Source organism: Centropristis striata, chromosome 12, assembly GCF_030273125.1.
Source record: "Centropristis striata isolate RG_2023a ecotype Rhode Island chromosome 12, C.striata_1.0, whole genome shotgun sequence".
Classification (NCBI taxonomy): domain Eukaryota; kingdom Metazoa; phylum Chordata; class Actinopteri; order Perciformes; family Serranidae; genus Centropristis; species Centropristis striata.
The window spans coordinates 28,130,782-28,145,025 of NC_081528.1; the positions used below are offsets into that span (position 1 = coordinate 28,130,782).

Here is a 14,244-nt window from a genome sequence, read left to right on the forward strand (position 1 = left end):
TATGAATTGTAGATTATGCTGCATAGGCTGTTTTAAGGATTGTGATGGACATTTTATGGATAGTTTTATAGCACTTTAAAAAGATAGAACCATTATCGTTAATAGTTTAGGTGTAGGCTGGGATTGAATTAAAGGCGCCAACTCTGTGTGTGTTCAGCACACATGGGGGCGAGCCGATAATGACCACATTTTTATTTGGGGAAAAGCTGTTTCTAACTAACAAAGTCTTTAACTTGGACACCTACCCACAATGCTGAAGACATAAAAGGCCTGGGACTCTTTGACCTCCTCGTTCAGCTCTCCCCGACACACATAGGTCCTGTCCTCCAGCAGTGCCTTGTACCCCTCACTGGGGACATAAGTCCCGTGGATCTGCACATCAGTGTCCCTCTCGTACAGGGTGACATTGATGTCCGGGTTGGTGACCACACAGGGGACGTTGCTCTCCTCACTCGTCTTTGTTACCATGCCGTGGATGCTCTCTACGAACCACACATCATTGTCTGTGGACAGAAACATAACTTGTTTGATTAATTAAATCATGGATCAAACAATTGTTGTTTACAGTTCTCTGCTTCATACTAACTCATATCTATAGTATCCTGTTATTACAGTTAGTGCACATGAAATCAGAATTGTAATACAAACAAAAGGATATAATAAGGTCTCAGTTAAACTTAAACAAAGTGTGGGAGCAAAGTTACGTTTATATACACGGTCGCCCATAAATGTGGGAATTAAATATTTTTTACCTCCTCCTCTGATATGATTGTGACAATGTCATTTATTCTTGACAGATAGTGTATATATTCTCCAAACTTTATTAATTAATCTCTTCCAATCATATCACAAGGAAAATGAAACCAAAATTAATAGAGGATTGTGTCTGAAAATGGTTTTATTATTTCAACTTTATGAGCGACCGTGTATGTTTTAGTGCCATAAATAAGTGCAGCCTGTAGATTGCTTGTGACTGTAATCATTTATGTAAATTGAGATCAATAAGTAATTATTTGGGTATGATAATTAATAGTTCTAAATTAATAGTAATCTAATAATAATTGAATTCATGTTGACATAATAAGAGAAGAAGAGATAGGACATTTGTGCACATTGAGGTGAATTCATGAAAACTTGGTTTGTTTAGTTGAGGCTCAAGTAACAACTGAATGACACAGTTCACATTTCTTTGCAGCTGTGCAATGCATTGTGGGGTAATAACGTGCATCGACTGTACATTCAAGACTTAGTATGCCTCAAGCTGTTTTAAGCATGTGAAGTGACTTATCTTATCTTTTTCTTTTTTACCAATGAGAAAACAATACAAAACCTTCTGAGAATTTTCATTTCATGAAACTTGGTGGAAGGGTGTAGTATAGGCAGAGGAAGAACCAATTAAACTTTTACTATTTTTCACTTTCTTTAACATTGTGAGAGAGGTTGTTTGTGCTGCATTCATGTTGTGTCGAGACAATCAGAAAAATGAGTCCCAGACTGAGAAAATTCACTTGAACGCCCCCTCAAGTTGGAACATTAATATTGCGAGAGAAGGGCAGGTCTTGGAGGACGACTGCCCTTCAACTTTTATCAATGAGATATTGTAATGCTCCCTCTTTAGAAGACCTACTGAGTCAGTCTTGTCTTTGATGTCAGGCAGCTTTTATAATAGCACTAAGCCTCACCTGGGACAAAAACAGCCACTTCCTTCGGCTCTTCAGTGTGACGATCAATGCACTGATACACCCCTGTGTGCTTCCAGCTCACGTTCCACAAGGTCAACACACTGGATGTGGGGCTGCTCTGCACAATTTGGTAGTTTTTTCCAGGATTTTGAACTGGTTCCACTTGGAAGTACGGCACGTCGTCCCTCTTGAACACCCACGTCGTTTCCCCTGAGCCGGAGCAGGTGAGGGTGAGAGAGGCGCCCGCGGCCAGGACGAGCTGCTTGTCATCGGGTGTGATCTCCAGACAGTGCAGCTCGGCGCAGAGATACAGGAGAGCTGTGGTTGGCACAACAGGAGAAAAGGTCAGGTCGGGAGGTCAGAGAGGCAGCAGGGTGAGGTCAAAGGTTAAATCAACAACACAGATCCTGTTCTATCTCTAAATGATGAAGGATATAAGTTGTCTGGAGTGGATCTGTAGGAGGATAATGATGTCATTGACAGATGTATTTTAAATGACAGAGGGCGGTTTGAATTTTCCTCTACATTTACATCAAAATAAGTGTATGTCACAAGCAGGACAGCCTATGAATAATCCAAAAAGATTTATCTTTATCTGTGTCACTGTCTCGGTGTCTATTTAGTATTACTGTATAGACACAAAATAATACCTTTTAAAATAGCCTACCCACTCAGTGAGCACAGATTTTTATAACTGCAAGTCCTGAAATTTATGTAAGGCACTTTTTTTTTAAGGTTATGACCCCTCCAAGTTTTATTAGACACGCTCTAAAAAGAAAAAAGAAAATGCTTGGCATCATGCTCTATGCTTCACTTCAAAAGAACCTGCATATCGTTACAGATTTTCATTTTCTGTTGTTTACTGAAAGCGAGCTCTCACCTGCAACCGTGACTGTTATATGGAGCGTGGATGCTGTCACCCTCCTCATGGTGGACGCCTTCAATTCACTTTGTTCTGCTGACGAACAGAAGGGATAACAGTGCTGATTAAACTTCATGTACCATGCACACTGCCTACGTCAATTCGTCAAGAAACAGATAATTCTGTCCACAAAAAATACAATTAAATGAAGTGGAAAACAAACACAGCAGGGAGAGCTATTTTGACATCTCTCCATAAGGCTTCATATCATGATGGATTAATTCCTGCCCCCATGAGCTACAGCGGGTCAGGTTAAACAAGAGTTTAGAAAATAAATCACACTGCATGTCAGAACAAATCTGCTTCCAATCAAAGAAAATGCTGTGCTCATACTAAAGGAAACAAACAGAAAGTATGTAGAGTGTTGTCAAGCTGCCCCCTTTAGTGTTTCCAGTCTGAGGTGCAGATGCAGCTCACACTGGAGGTATTTGATGCCTCGCTGCACCCGGACAGAGCGACAATGTCTGGCTCTTTTTGTTCCTGGTTCACCAGCATTCTGCCCACTAACAAACGGGTCACTGTGTGCAGCCTTGCAACACACTCACTGGCAACAATGCTGCGTCAAAGCTATTCTGGAGCCGTGCTGAGCCATTAATTGGTTTTGGTGTAAACAAAAGTGAAAATGGGACATTCACAGAAATGGCTGACACAGGAACAAACTTAGGATTTGGAAAGGTCGCTTTGGTTTTGTAATACTAAAGAATATTATGCCATACACAAACATGACATCAACATCAACTAAGAGTTATTGGGGTCAAAGGTGACTAACACTGTGCCCTCCTCCCTTACTCGGCCTAACTGCTGATAACCACTGCAAGTTAGAAGTCTGAAGGGAAGACTGAGGAGGGGAGGAATGGTTTGTTATTATGTTTGGGATGGGGGATAAGCCTTGCAGCACACAGACGTCTGGAAACAGTTAAGGATGGATCACAGGCCTGTACGCAAGAGGGTGGGAAAGAGAGAGAGGGCGGAAGAGCGAGGCTTGGGAAGAGCGAGGGTGGAGGAGGAAGTGAGGGAGGGAGGCAGTGGAAAAATTGTGAAATGTATCTTGAGAAATCAAACCCCATTTAACATTTTTACTCGATATGCAATCCGATTTTACAATCTCTATTTTAAGATGTTGGGTTATCTTTAGGCATTACGTTATAGAACACTAGAATAGTTTTTAAGATAATATTTCTCCATCTTATCTCCAACTGTTAGGAGTTTTGTCAATTTTCATTTATCAGTCTAACACCACCTTGTATCTACATCATTATGTCAAAGTTTTAGATTTTACAATGGCCATGTTTAAGACATAAAATAGATGAGAGATCACTAAGGCGGTGGTGGTGACTAACAAGACGTTCCATGACTAACCCAAAGGCAGTAACTCAAACCAGAGATACACACATGTTGTCTCTCTTGAATTAACTGCCTTTGGCACTTCCGCTCCCAAAACGAAAACTTGAGTTGCTCCAAAAACATGACTGTTCCATTTCCTCCCCGGCCTCCTGGTTCTAATAAAAAGGGGTGAAGGGAGAGACAGACAGGGAGAGATACACACATGCGCACATACGCACATCCGTATTGGCACATGATGCATGCTGCATGTGCTGAAGCACACAGGCACACGCTGCATTACACTCCAACCCCCCTCCCATCTTCTTCACCCACTACACACACACACACACAGACAGATCTCTCCCCCTGTTCCCATTTTTGTCACTGGTGTCCATGCACAGTTCACGTTCCCACAGTGTTTCTCTGGAACTTTCCCAGGACCGCTGATACACTTGGGACCGTGCTGGTGATGACGGCAGGAGCAGGGGGGTCACCTCATCCCCGAGGGGCCCAGCAACCAGCAACAGGGGACCTTCCACTGAGGAAGCCATACATCAGCGCTCACGGGAACCAACAACCTCAGTGTCAGGGATGATGACTTTGAGCGACAACAGCCAAACGCGGTGACGCCAAAGGCATGTGTGACTTGGCAGCATGAGGACTAACAGATCTTATTGTAACTGGCTGCTGATGCTATTTTTGCTAAAACAAGACAAAAAAACAGCTTCAAGGTTACTGCAAGATATGAACGTACATCTGAGATCAGCAGAAAACTGAACAAGAAGCTCAGTGTGTTCAAATCGGACTTTGGGTGTCTTTGAAAAAGGACGGAAAAATAATGTTTGGCTACTGCAACACGATGAGGTTTTATGTTGACTGATGGGCAGGGGGGGATCCTGAACGGAGAGGGAATCTGACCCTCGGATCAGAGAGCCAGAGCCAGAGGACCACTTCAAAAAGAGTTTGGAGAGTGAACACTATCGTAAGATTGATCCAAGATTTAAGAACATGCAACACTAATATCAGAGTCGTTGTCTAGGTGTGAGAAGACACTTAAACTCTAAAGGCATGTTTTAAAAATACTACCACGATTTTAGTTAAACCATATAAAAAGTAGCAGGAAGCACATCAACCCTGTCTCCCTCATTGAGAACTTCTGGATCTGGCCTCCACCACCGCTTGTACAAGGTTGACCAATTAAAGAGCAGTGCAAACCGGCCGGGAGTCTTGATTGGCCTTTCAAACTTGTGACAAACTGAATAAAGCTTTCCCAGCGCTCAGATTTTAATAAAGATCACTGACATCTCCCTCCTCAGGAATATGAAAATATCTCACAAGTCAGTATAGTCCAGGTCAGACATTTTAGGAGTCATTTTGGAGTGGAGCACTTTAAAGACTGTTTTGGTTTTAATCTCCGTCACGGTCAGCTCTTTGTGCAAGAAAGAAAATAAACACACAGTGATGTGTTGTTAAGGTCAGGACACTGGTGAATCTGCCAAGAAGGTTTGGCGGCATTTTAGTGACTCTGTTTACCATTGAATCAAAACAACTGGTAGCAGTTTGACCACTAAAAAAAAGTATCCTCCTGTTTGAACCATGGAGACAGCAGACTGGTGTTTGAGGCAATTTACAGTAAGAAACATCCATGATATCCACAAGTCAAGTCGAGTCAAGTGGCTCTCAGTCCGAGGATCGTGTGGAGGGTCTTAAAGATGATTTAAAGGATCTGAAAAACATTTTTCTAACACAGTTGTTTATTGTTGTCTTTTTAAGCTTTTGAAATGGAATACTCCATTCCCGTAATGACCCTGGAGGTCAAAAACAAACAGTGTTTACGCAAGTGATGAAGCAGTAATCACCATGACGGATAAACTGTTATCCCACTGTATAAATTTTCCCACAGATGCTGGGAATTTGGTGGCTGATTGACCCTTCCTGACTTTCATAAACAACGCTGCTACACTCAAAGTGTCACCACTTAATGAGGAAGAATGGTAAAATCAAACCTCAGCGGGACGCACGCAGCCCACGCAACACCCCACAGCAGCCTGTAATCCCACCTCTGGGATTATCTATATATACTGTAGCTACATGTTTTACTTAAACATCTGGCAGTGATAGAGCAGTCCTGGATGAGGTGGGAACTGCTTTCTGAACCACATTTGCAGCCAACTGTTGGCTCGAGTGTGTCCCAAGGGTGAGGAAGGTTGCATTTATAAAAACGGGGAGGGGGGATTATAATCTCTAACAAAAGAGAGAAAGATGTTCAAAAAGCCTGCCAAAGTGCAGCTGGAGAGTTGGACTTCCTGTATGAGGAAATTTTCTGTTCTTGAGTGGGTGTAAGGCTGTGATGCATCAGTGACACAGCAGACCACCACAAACACTAACCAAATAGTCACGGAGACAACAAGAGACGCCACAATGAGAAGAGGACAAAATGAAGCTTCTAGAAAAGAGAAAAACTGCTTTAAATAACAAGCTGTGCAGAAAAGATGTAAAGTCATAATCAGGAATGGGTAAAAGCAAGAACAAAGAAAGAAGAGAAACAGAAAAAACAATCAACAGACCAATTAGACCAATGACAAGGCATGACAAACCATAGACACACCACAAAAACACTGCACACAGCACCAGACAGTGGAAAAGACAACAAAGGGAGCATGCAGACGTACGGAATACAATTTCTGGGAAACACCACATCAAAGCACAGAGTGGGACAGCAGAGGGAGCACACACACAGTCTTACATCACACACACACACACACACACTGGTGTTTACTCTGCTGAAGTGTACAGGAAGCTGTGATCTGCAAAACAAACATCTTCAATTTAGCGGTCACTTCTTTCCAAAGCAAACAATTATAGCTCAGATAAGACAGACTATCACTGACGCTGTACACTTTATTAGGACATGTCCAAAATCAGGTCACGAGAATAGCTGCAGGGCAGAATAAATGAACGTGTCAGGAATTCTTTTTTAGTTTTTAGAAGGATGTCAGGTTTTCTAGACGTATCTCTGACCAGCTGGACTTTGGCGAGCCGTGTGGGAAAAAAATGGCCCTGTGTGTCTCAGTTCAAACAAACCTCCATTTTTATCACTCGTCTTGGACGGACCAACCCCCCCTCTCCCACTCCCTTGAGGAAAACCTTCTGCTCCCTCCGCAGCAGACCCACAATGCACTGCTTCTACCATAGGCGGCCTCGCCGCCCGCCAACATGGTTAGTACGCATTCTGTGCATTACCAGAGCTGTTAAAGTGATGGATAAACTGCAGGCTTGTGAGTAAAAAGCTGTTTCAGCTGGGAGAGCACACATGTCATCAACATGCTGTCACAGTATGTGAGTTACTGTAAACAGGAAATGTGTGCAGTCTGCCGTGTTTGTGTCATAATAATCAATCTCTCATATAGAAATAGAAGAGAGGAAGACAGTTACTTTCTTAATGTAGAAATATGACTGCCACACAAAATCTGTTTAATTTTATCGAGCACTGTCTGTTCCATGTGTGCCACGTTTAAAGCTGCAATAATAGTGTTTTTTGCCACTTGGGGGCAGTGGAAACATGCTCTGAGACACAAGTTTCCATCCAAATGTAGCGCAAATTGCAACCAAATTTACAGAGAAATAATGCTTCCATCAACTACTACCACCACAGCTGGTGACACTAATTCTCCAGTTGGGCGCCATTAAATCACTGCAGAACTACACAATGTACCTTGCTGAGATGAGATTATTAAAAGCTCGCCATTTGAATTTCACTATAAAGAAGCTATCTTGTGAAAATAACTTTCCTTGCTTTCTCAATTATTCTTGGAGGGAAATGTATTTTCATGTGTTGTGATTTAAAACTAAACTTCCTGATTAAGTTTTGGAAAAATTTATGCTGGAACACAATAAGCATGTTTGTGACTTTACAAGATAACAAGCAGCAGTCTAGCTGATCCATCGTTAACCCTGAACTCATCCAAGCAGATTTGATTAGTTTTGATTCGTAATGTTCTAGTGGTACATCAAAAACAAACAGCAGACAGGGCTGATTTTTAAAGTACTCAACTGAGTAATGTCACAGTTTCTTCACACAGATCTGATGTTTTCATCTCCTCTGTGAATTTTCCGTGCTTCTTGAGCAGTGAGATTTAAATACGAGACTTAACAGCTCTGCAGGTCTGAAGGGAGCTGCCAAATCCGGAGTTTTTCTATGTGGTTTTGTCACTAAGAGCAAATTAAAAATACGCATTACTGTAATAGCAACACGTCAAACATTTCAACACTTGAGGAAAGTGTCTGTGTCATGGTTTAGGCAGAAGTTGAGACACTTTTTGCAGAACAGATTGATGAAAAGAGAAACAGAAATAGCTATAGAAGTTGCTGAGATGAAGTTGCAGTGACACAGTTTGACTCAGGACTTTGAAAACTTCTCTCTCAGCATAAACAGCTTGTATTCTGTAACTTTAGAGCTTGAAGCTGCACTAAATTTGCAATATCAGATTATGGTGCACCAAAAATCCCCTATTCCTGTTCATAAAACCCTTCTGTTTTTAATTTGATTCAGCATTAGGGAACAGTGACTGTGAGTGGTCTTACCTCAGCAACCAAAGTGACTCTGTACTCGTGCTGAGGCAACACATGTTTGGGAAATTGTGGATTTGGTTTTGCTCCCTTTCAAACAGAGTTGTAAATGCTGTTTGTGGTGGTGGTGGGGGGATGTAAAGGGCTTCTGGGTAAAACTGAAGATTGTAGAGTGACAGTCTCAGATGTGGCTTGTGTTTGATATCAGTTTAATGATGTGATTTTCTACTCATTTTGGAACCTAAATGAGGGAAAATGATTAAGATGTCAAAAACTAAAGCATCTGTTTGTCATTGAAGTTATGTCAGTGTTCCCCATTTTCCTGAGCAGTAAATCTTTAGGTTACTACCAGTTAGGCTGTAATTTTGTGTGTGCTCTGCCCCAGCCCAGGCTAATTCAAACTGCTGAGAGGGAACACAGGGGTATCAGGTATGTTTGCTAGTATAAGCAGCACCACTTCCTCCCACGCGTTTCTCCTGAGACCGCTGCACCCTCCTTTTCCTGCACAGGGCCATCACACCAACACTTGAGGGTATAAGCCTCTCGACCTGCCCCGTGAGAAATGGGGGACATTACACACACTTCCACTCTTAGACACCCGCACCCCCCTACAAGAAAGAAACAGAAACAGCTGAACACAATTAGGCCTAACTGGCTTTAAATTCCAATGGTCTCCCTGAACATGACAATGTTGGAAGGAAGGGGCAAAGGAGGGAAAACAGTGAAAGGAGGGGAAAGAGTGACAGAGAAACATCAATCTGAGTGATAATTTATACTATTTGTGGTTATGTTATGATCATATTTGAAGAGAATCTTGGAAGATATTTACTGCACATAACCATAAGAGAACCTGAGAGAAATCCAAATTAGTCTCCATTTTCCCATTGTGTGCAATATTCGTATCTTGTAAAAGCAACAGGCTGTTTTCCTCCGTCCTCCTGTCTCACTGCTCTGTATCACCGATTCCAGCATGTTTTTGTTGGACTGAGGACAGCACAAACTCCAGAGAGAAAGAGTGGTGCTTTAAAAGAATCTGATGGAGACCAAAACTTCCTGCTGAAAATCTGGAATTTTGTTTATGTAGTAAATTCAGAGAGGAGATTATAATATCTCTCTGATGTTATTACCATGCAGGAGTGGAACAAGTACTCAAATGCTTTGCTTGAGTCAAGGAAGTTAAAAAAATAAAAAATAGATTAGTTTGCTATAGTGCATCATTCAGTCTTGTTGAGAGAAACAAGATCAAACTCTCTTGTTTGATTGGTAAATATGAAGCTGGAGCCAGTTAGCTTACTTCAGCACAAAGGTGGGGAAAATGGAGAGCTAGGCCCAAACTATTGGCAGATTGCCATTTTTACACTTAGGTTTTAATAAAGATTGGAGGAAACTAGATATAACATGTTGATTTGTGAGTTTAAAAGGTCCTCCTCAGCATGTATTTATCTGCAACATTGATGACTAAATAAGCAGCATTCAAGTAAAAGATTAGAGAGAAAAGATAATTTATAAAGAGTTTAAAGGAATACTTAACAGCCAAAATGATCATTTGTGTAGCAGTTACTCTCTTGTTGCATGCTCCCACAGTAAATAAAAATCCAAAAAAGGAGTAAATCTTTTGATGAATCAAAGTAAAGGGGGGTTACATTTAATGCTGAAAATATATCAAAAAATCTATTTACAAACTCTCACAAAACTGGCACATTTAGGTCTCATTTAGACTATGAATGAAACTATTTAAAACATTTCTGCATACAAATAGTGAGCCTACACAAGTGCAAGCTTCGTTCATCTTGGAGTCATGCAAGAAAAACAAGTTTACTTCAAGATTACATCATTACATTCATTACATTCAAGATAATTTATATACAAAAATACATTTTGGTGAACTATTCCTTTAACACTCGAAAAATCTGATTTGTTTGACAGTGGCCTGCAAACATAAGCAGGCTTTAGTTGTGTAGGTTTTGTTTATGACTATAAATCTGAAAAGTAACTAGTAGCCTAACTACTGTCCTCCCTTACAGTACATGTAGTGGAATAAATAGCACATTATTTTCTGCAATGAAGTGGAAATGTAGTAGTATCAGTAATTATGCCATTGTTGGAGTTAATGTACTTTCCTCCACTGCTCCCCTTGCACAGTTTCTCTGCTACATGTTTGACAATTACCTCTTTGCACTTTAGGCTGATTTATTGCTAAAACTTTGGTATTACAACTCAAAAAGAAAGATTTCCTGCAAGAGTCCTCCTGCAGGAGTGGCTGTGCTCTCTGGCTGATGAGATGAGATGCAGCTGCCTGTCAGCTCTGTGTGAGTGGGTGGGAGGGAAAGAAGGAGGGAAGGAGGGGGAGGCCAGATGGACGGGCAGCCGTACAGGATGCTGTATCGCAGCACCACTTAGCGCTCTTCATTAAATCTATATATAATACAAATAAGTGCCTAAGCACAGCATTAAATAAGCAGTGACCCACAGACGTGGTAAAGGTATCAGACTGATAGACTTCCAAAGAAACAACAGCTCAGTTCAAAAGTATGTGGAATATATTATGAATCAGCAGATGAGTGACCACCAGAGAGTGAGTCAGACAGTGCTATATCTAAATATAAAAAACATGATGCTCCCATCAATAAGTCTAACCATGTGATAACATGTCTTAGTGCTCTAAATGACTTTTTTTTTAAGTCTACACCTCACCCAGAGCTAAACAACGTCACACTAGTTCATGCTGAGCAGCTGTGTGTTCCGCTCACCAAGGATAAATCACAAGAGGACAGAATGGGATCAATGTGTTTCAAAACTTACTGCCTGGCTCAGGCGGTTACATATCGGCACATGTGAGCCGAATCAGCCTCCTGGCATGTTTTCTGCATGGTCATAATGTGAAGCACATTTTCTCAGAGCGGCTGGCATGCGGAGAGCCAAGAGAGCCAGGAAACAGCTGATGACGAAGGATTAGGTCTGGGCCAGGGGAGTGGAGCCGACTGGACCGCGCTGCATCAGAGCAGCGGAGAGGAACTCTGCTGCAGGGCATACCAGCAGCCTGACGCACAGGGAGAAAATCCCCGACCGGCCCGGAGACAAATGATACTTCACCATGTTTTACAAATCAGATTTGTCAGAGTGTATCCACCAACTTGGTGCTTCGAGATGTTATCCAGGAGACATCCAGCTGATGTTAAACTATGACATGAATGCAACACAAACTAATACCGCTGATGGTTAAAGCATGACATGCATGCAACAGCTCATCTGCAACAACATTACAAGACAATGTCTGGACTGAAATATCCGCAGAGCCAGAGAAGATCAAAGGAAACCCCTAACTGTAGAGGAGGAGAGCAGCAGACACAAAACACATGCCAACAATGTTTTGATTGCAGCTTATGCTAATTCAGATGCCCCCATATCAGAAAGGTCATGTGTATAAAGAAGATGGATGTGCAGGCTAATAAGCCAACAACAGCAGCCACATATAGAAGGGAAGTGGGGAGGCTTTCAGGTGCAAAACATATGGCGGATTAGAGTGAAAAGACATGCATGCCACATGTGTCTGCCATGCTCACATTGCCATAATGTAACTCATTCCAGGTACTAAAACCTTCTCCTGTGATGAATGAGACATGATTCAACTGGTTGTTTATGTCTGCTCGGCCCTGCGTTCCTCAGCCGAGAGCGAATCGCAGCTTTAAGAGATTTACATTTTTAAAAAAAGGTTGGCCGAGGCATTAAGCTGTAAATTCAACCTGGTATGCGTTATCTCTAAAAGGAGATTCAGAGGATGCTGGAGACGCTGACTGATGCTGCGTCTGATATCACTGCACAGACATGGCTTTTCAATGAGCTCCTCCATGTAGCAATGCAGAGAAGATTGATTCTGGTAGGGCCATTCACAGGGGAGGAAAGAGACTGATGGTGTAGCAGTAAGGACCGCCGGTTCACTCAGGGTGACTGAAGAGAGCTGTATAAACAAGCCCTTTAGCAGTGAAGCACAAAGTGGAGCGCATACAAACAGCTTTTGCTATAAAGCCCAGTGTGTGTTTGTGTGTATGTGTGTGTGTGAGACCCCGGGATACCTTGTCAAACGTATTCTCTTAGTGAGAAGGTAAACACTGTTAAAGTTGCACCGTGGAAAGAATGAAAAGGTGTCTATGTACAGAGATGCAAGCCGTCACCATGTTGATGTTTGAACAGGTTGCTCACACTCTTTCACATTGTAATTGCTGGTGTGTACACATGCAAGTATGCGGCCAACAAATACCACTAACAGAGACACATTACCACTAACTAGCAACAACATCACACAACAAAAACAGACTCAAAAGTCTGATATGTTTTGTCTTAAATAAAGTCCAATCTAAGTTACATGAACAGTCCAGTGTTGTAAGGATGAGGTGTATCCTCTCTCTGACAGACAGCTATGAAATTGAAATTGTCACAGTGGGCTCCCCGTGCAGGCTTAAGTGAATTTTCACCACTTTGTACAGTTTATCTTCACGCCAAGCAGCTGTGACTAAAATTTAAATCCTTGACAGTGACAGAGAAGTAAGACCTCTTACCTTCAGAGTGATCCTAGAAGCATGGACAAGTCGTCCCTCTCTGTCCGAGGAGGTTGCCGGCCAGCAGTCTCCTCCTTCTGAAATCAGAGGAGAGATTTCCAGCTGGTTGTCTCTACAGGGGCTGCTGCCTCAGATGTATAGATCCCTCAGATGTTCAGAGTCTGAGGTTAATCTCTGCCGTCCCGGGAGTCCGCCGGAGGAGGTACTGCTCCGAAGTCTGGCTGTTTGTTTAGTCAAATCACAGCACCACGGGGGTCTACTCTCCTCTCTCACACTCTGAAAAAGCCTGCCCACCGCTCCCAAAGTTTAAAAAGAAGCGTTCCCAATGGAGACATGCGCACACACACATACACACACACACACTGCCTCCCTGACAGATTCACACAGAGAAGGGAGCCAGTGGTCCGGCCCTGCTGAAGCTAGAGTAAGAGTGAGTTGGAGAGGGAGAGGAGGGAGGGAATTGTGAGTGGGTGTTGAGCAAAAAGCAATAGAGGGACGTTTTTTAAAAAAAAAGGAGGGAGAAAGAGAAAAGACAGAGGGAGAAAACTTCAAAATACAGGTCGAGTTCTGCTTGTTGTTCTTTCGGTAGCAGAGGCTGGAGTGATTTGTTTATGAATGGAGTGGCGAGCAACTGGAGGTGAACTGAGACAGTCTCTATTGGCAACAGCAATCTGGACCGCATCTAACCCCTCCATAAAACAACAAACACAATAAAAAAGGAAGAGAAAGAGTGAGAGAAAGAGTGAGTGAGAGGTCTAAGCGGGAGGGGAAAAAAGGATTTGGCAGAGCTCATGGTGGCCTGCTTTGGAAACAAACATGGAAGTCTCGGTTTCTCAGGAAAATAGCTTCACTTATATAATCACACTGCAAGAATAAGGTGTAAAAGAGGTTAAACACATTGGATACTTTTAGCCTAAGTGAACCCATTTAACCCTGATATGCCACATCTCCTCTTCTGTCTTTTTTATTTCCTCTCTTTTGCCGTTTATCCCACATAAAATAATTCAACACCTCCCTCTGTCCCCACCCCCCTTCTGCCTCTTCCCTTTCAGCCTCTCTCTTTCAAAATGAAAACACACACCATGCAAATACCTCTCTGCATTGGCTCTCTCCCTAATTTCTTCCTTTCCCAGGATATGAGTGGATGGCTTGAAATTCATAACGCTACCCTGCAGCTGACGAAGGCCTTTTC

At 42.4% G+C, this 14,244-nt stretch overlaps 1 protein-coding gene across 2 annotated transcripts in view; it reads right to left on the bottom strand.

The window, feature by feature from the left end:
* Nucleotides 1-13,479, bottom strand: part of pdgfrb (platelet-derived growth factor receptor, beta polypeptide) — a 34,554-nt gene extending 21,075 nt beyond the window's left edge. The window contains exons 1-4 of one of the 2 annotated variants that reach the window (XM_059346349.1): nucleotides 13,053-13,479; nucleotides 2,563-2,637; nucleotides 1,683-2,000; nucleotides 246-503 (exon numbers count right to left, since the gene is read on the bottom strand). In XM_059346349.1, the coding sequence (XP_059202332.1) occupies nucleotides 246-503; nucleotides 1,683-2,000; nucleotides 2,563-2,611 (625 nt within the window). In that variant the 5' untranslated portion in view covers nucleotides 2,612-2,637; nucleotides 13,053-13,479. Of the gene's footprint in view, nucleotides 1-245; nucleotides 504-1,682; nucleotides 2,001-2,562; nucleotides 2,641-13,052 lie in introns of both variants that reach the window. The other variant, XM_059346348.1, reaches the window with a different exon arrangement.
* Nucleotides 13,480-14,244: the final 765 nt, after the last annotated feature.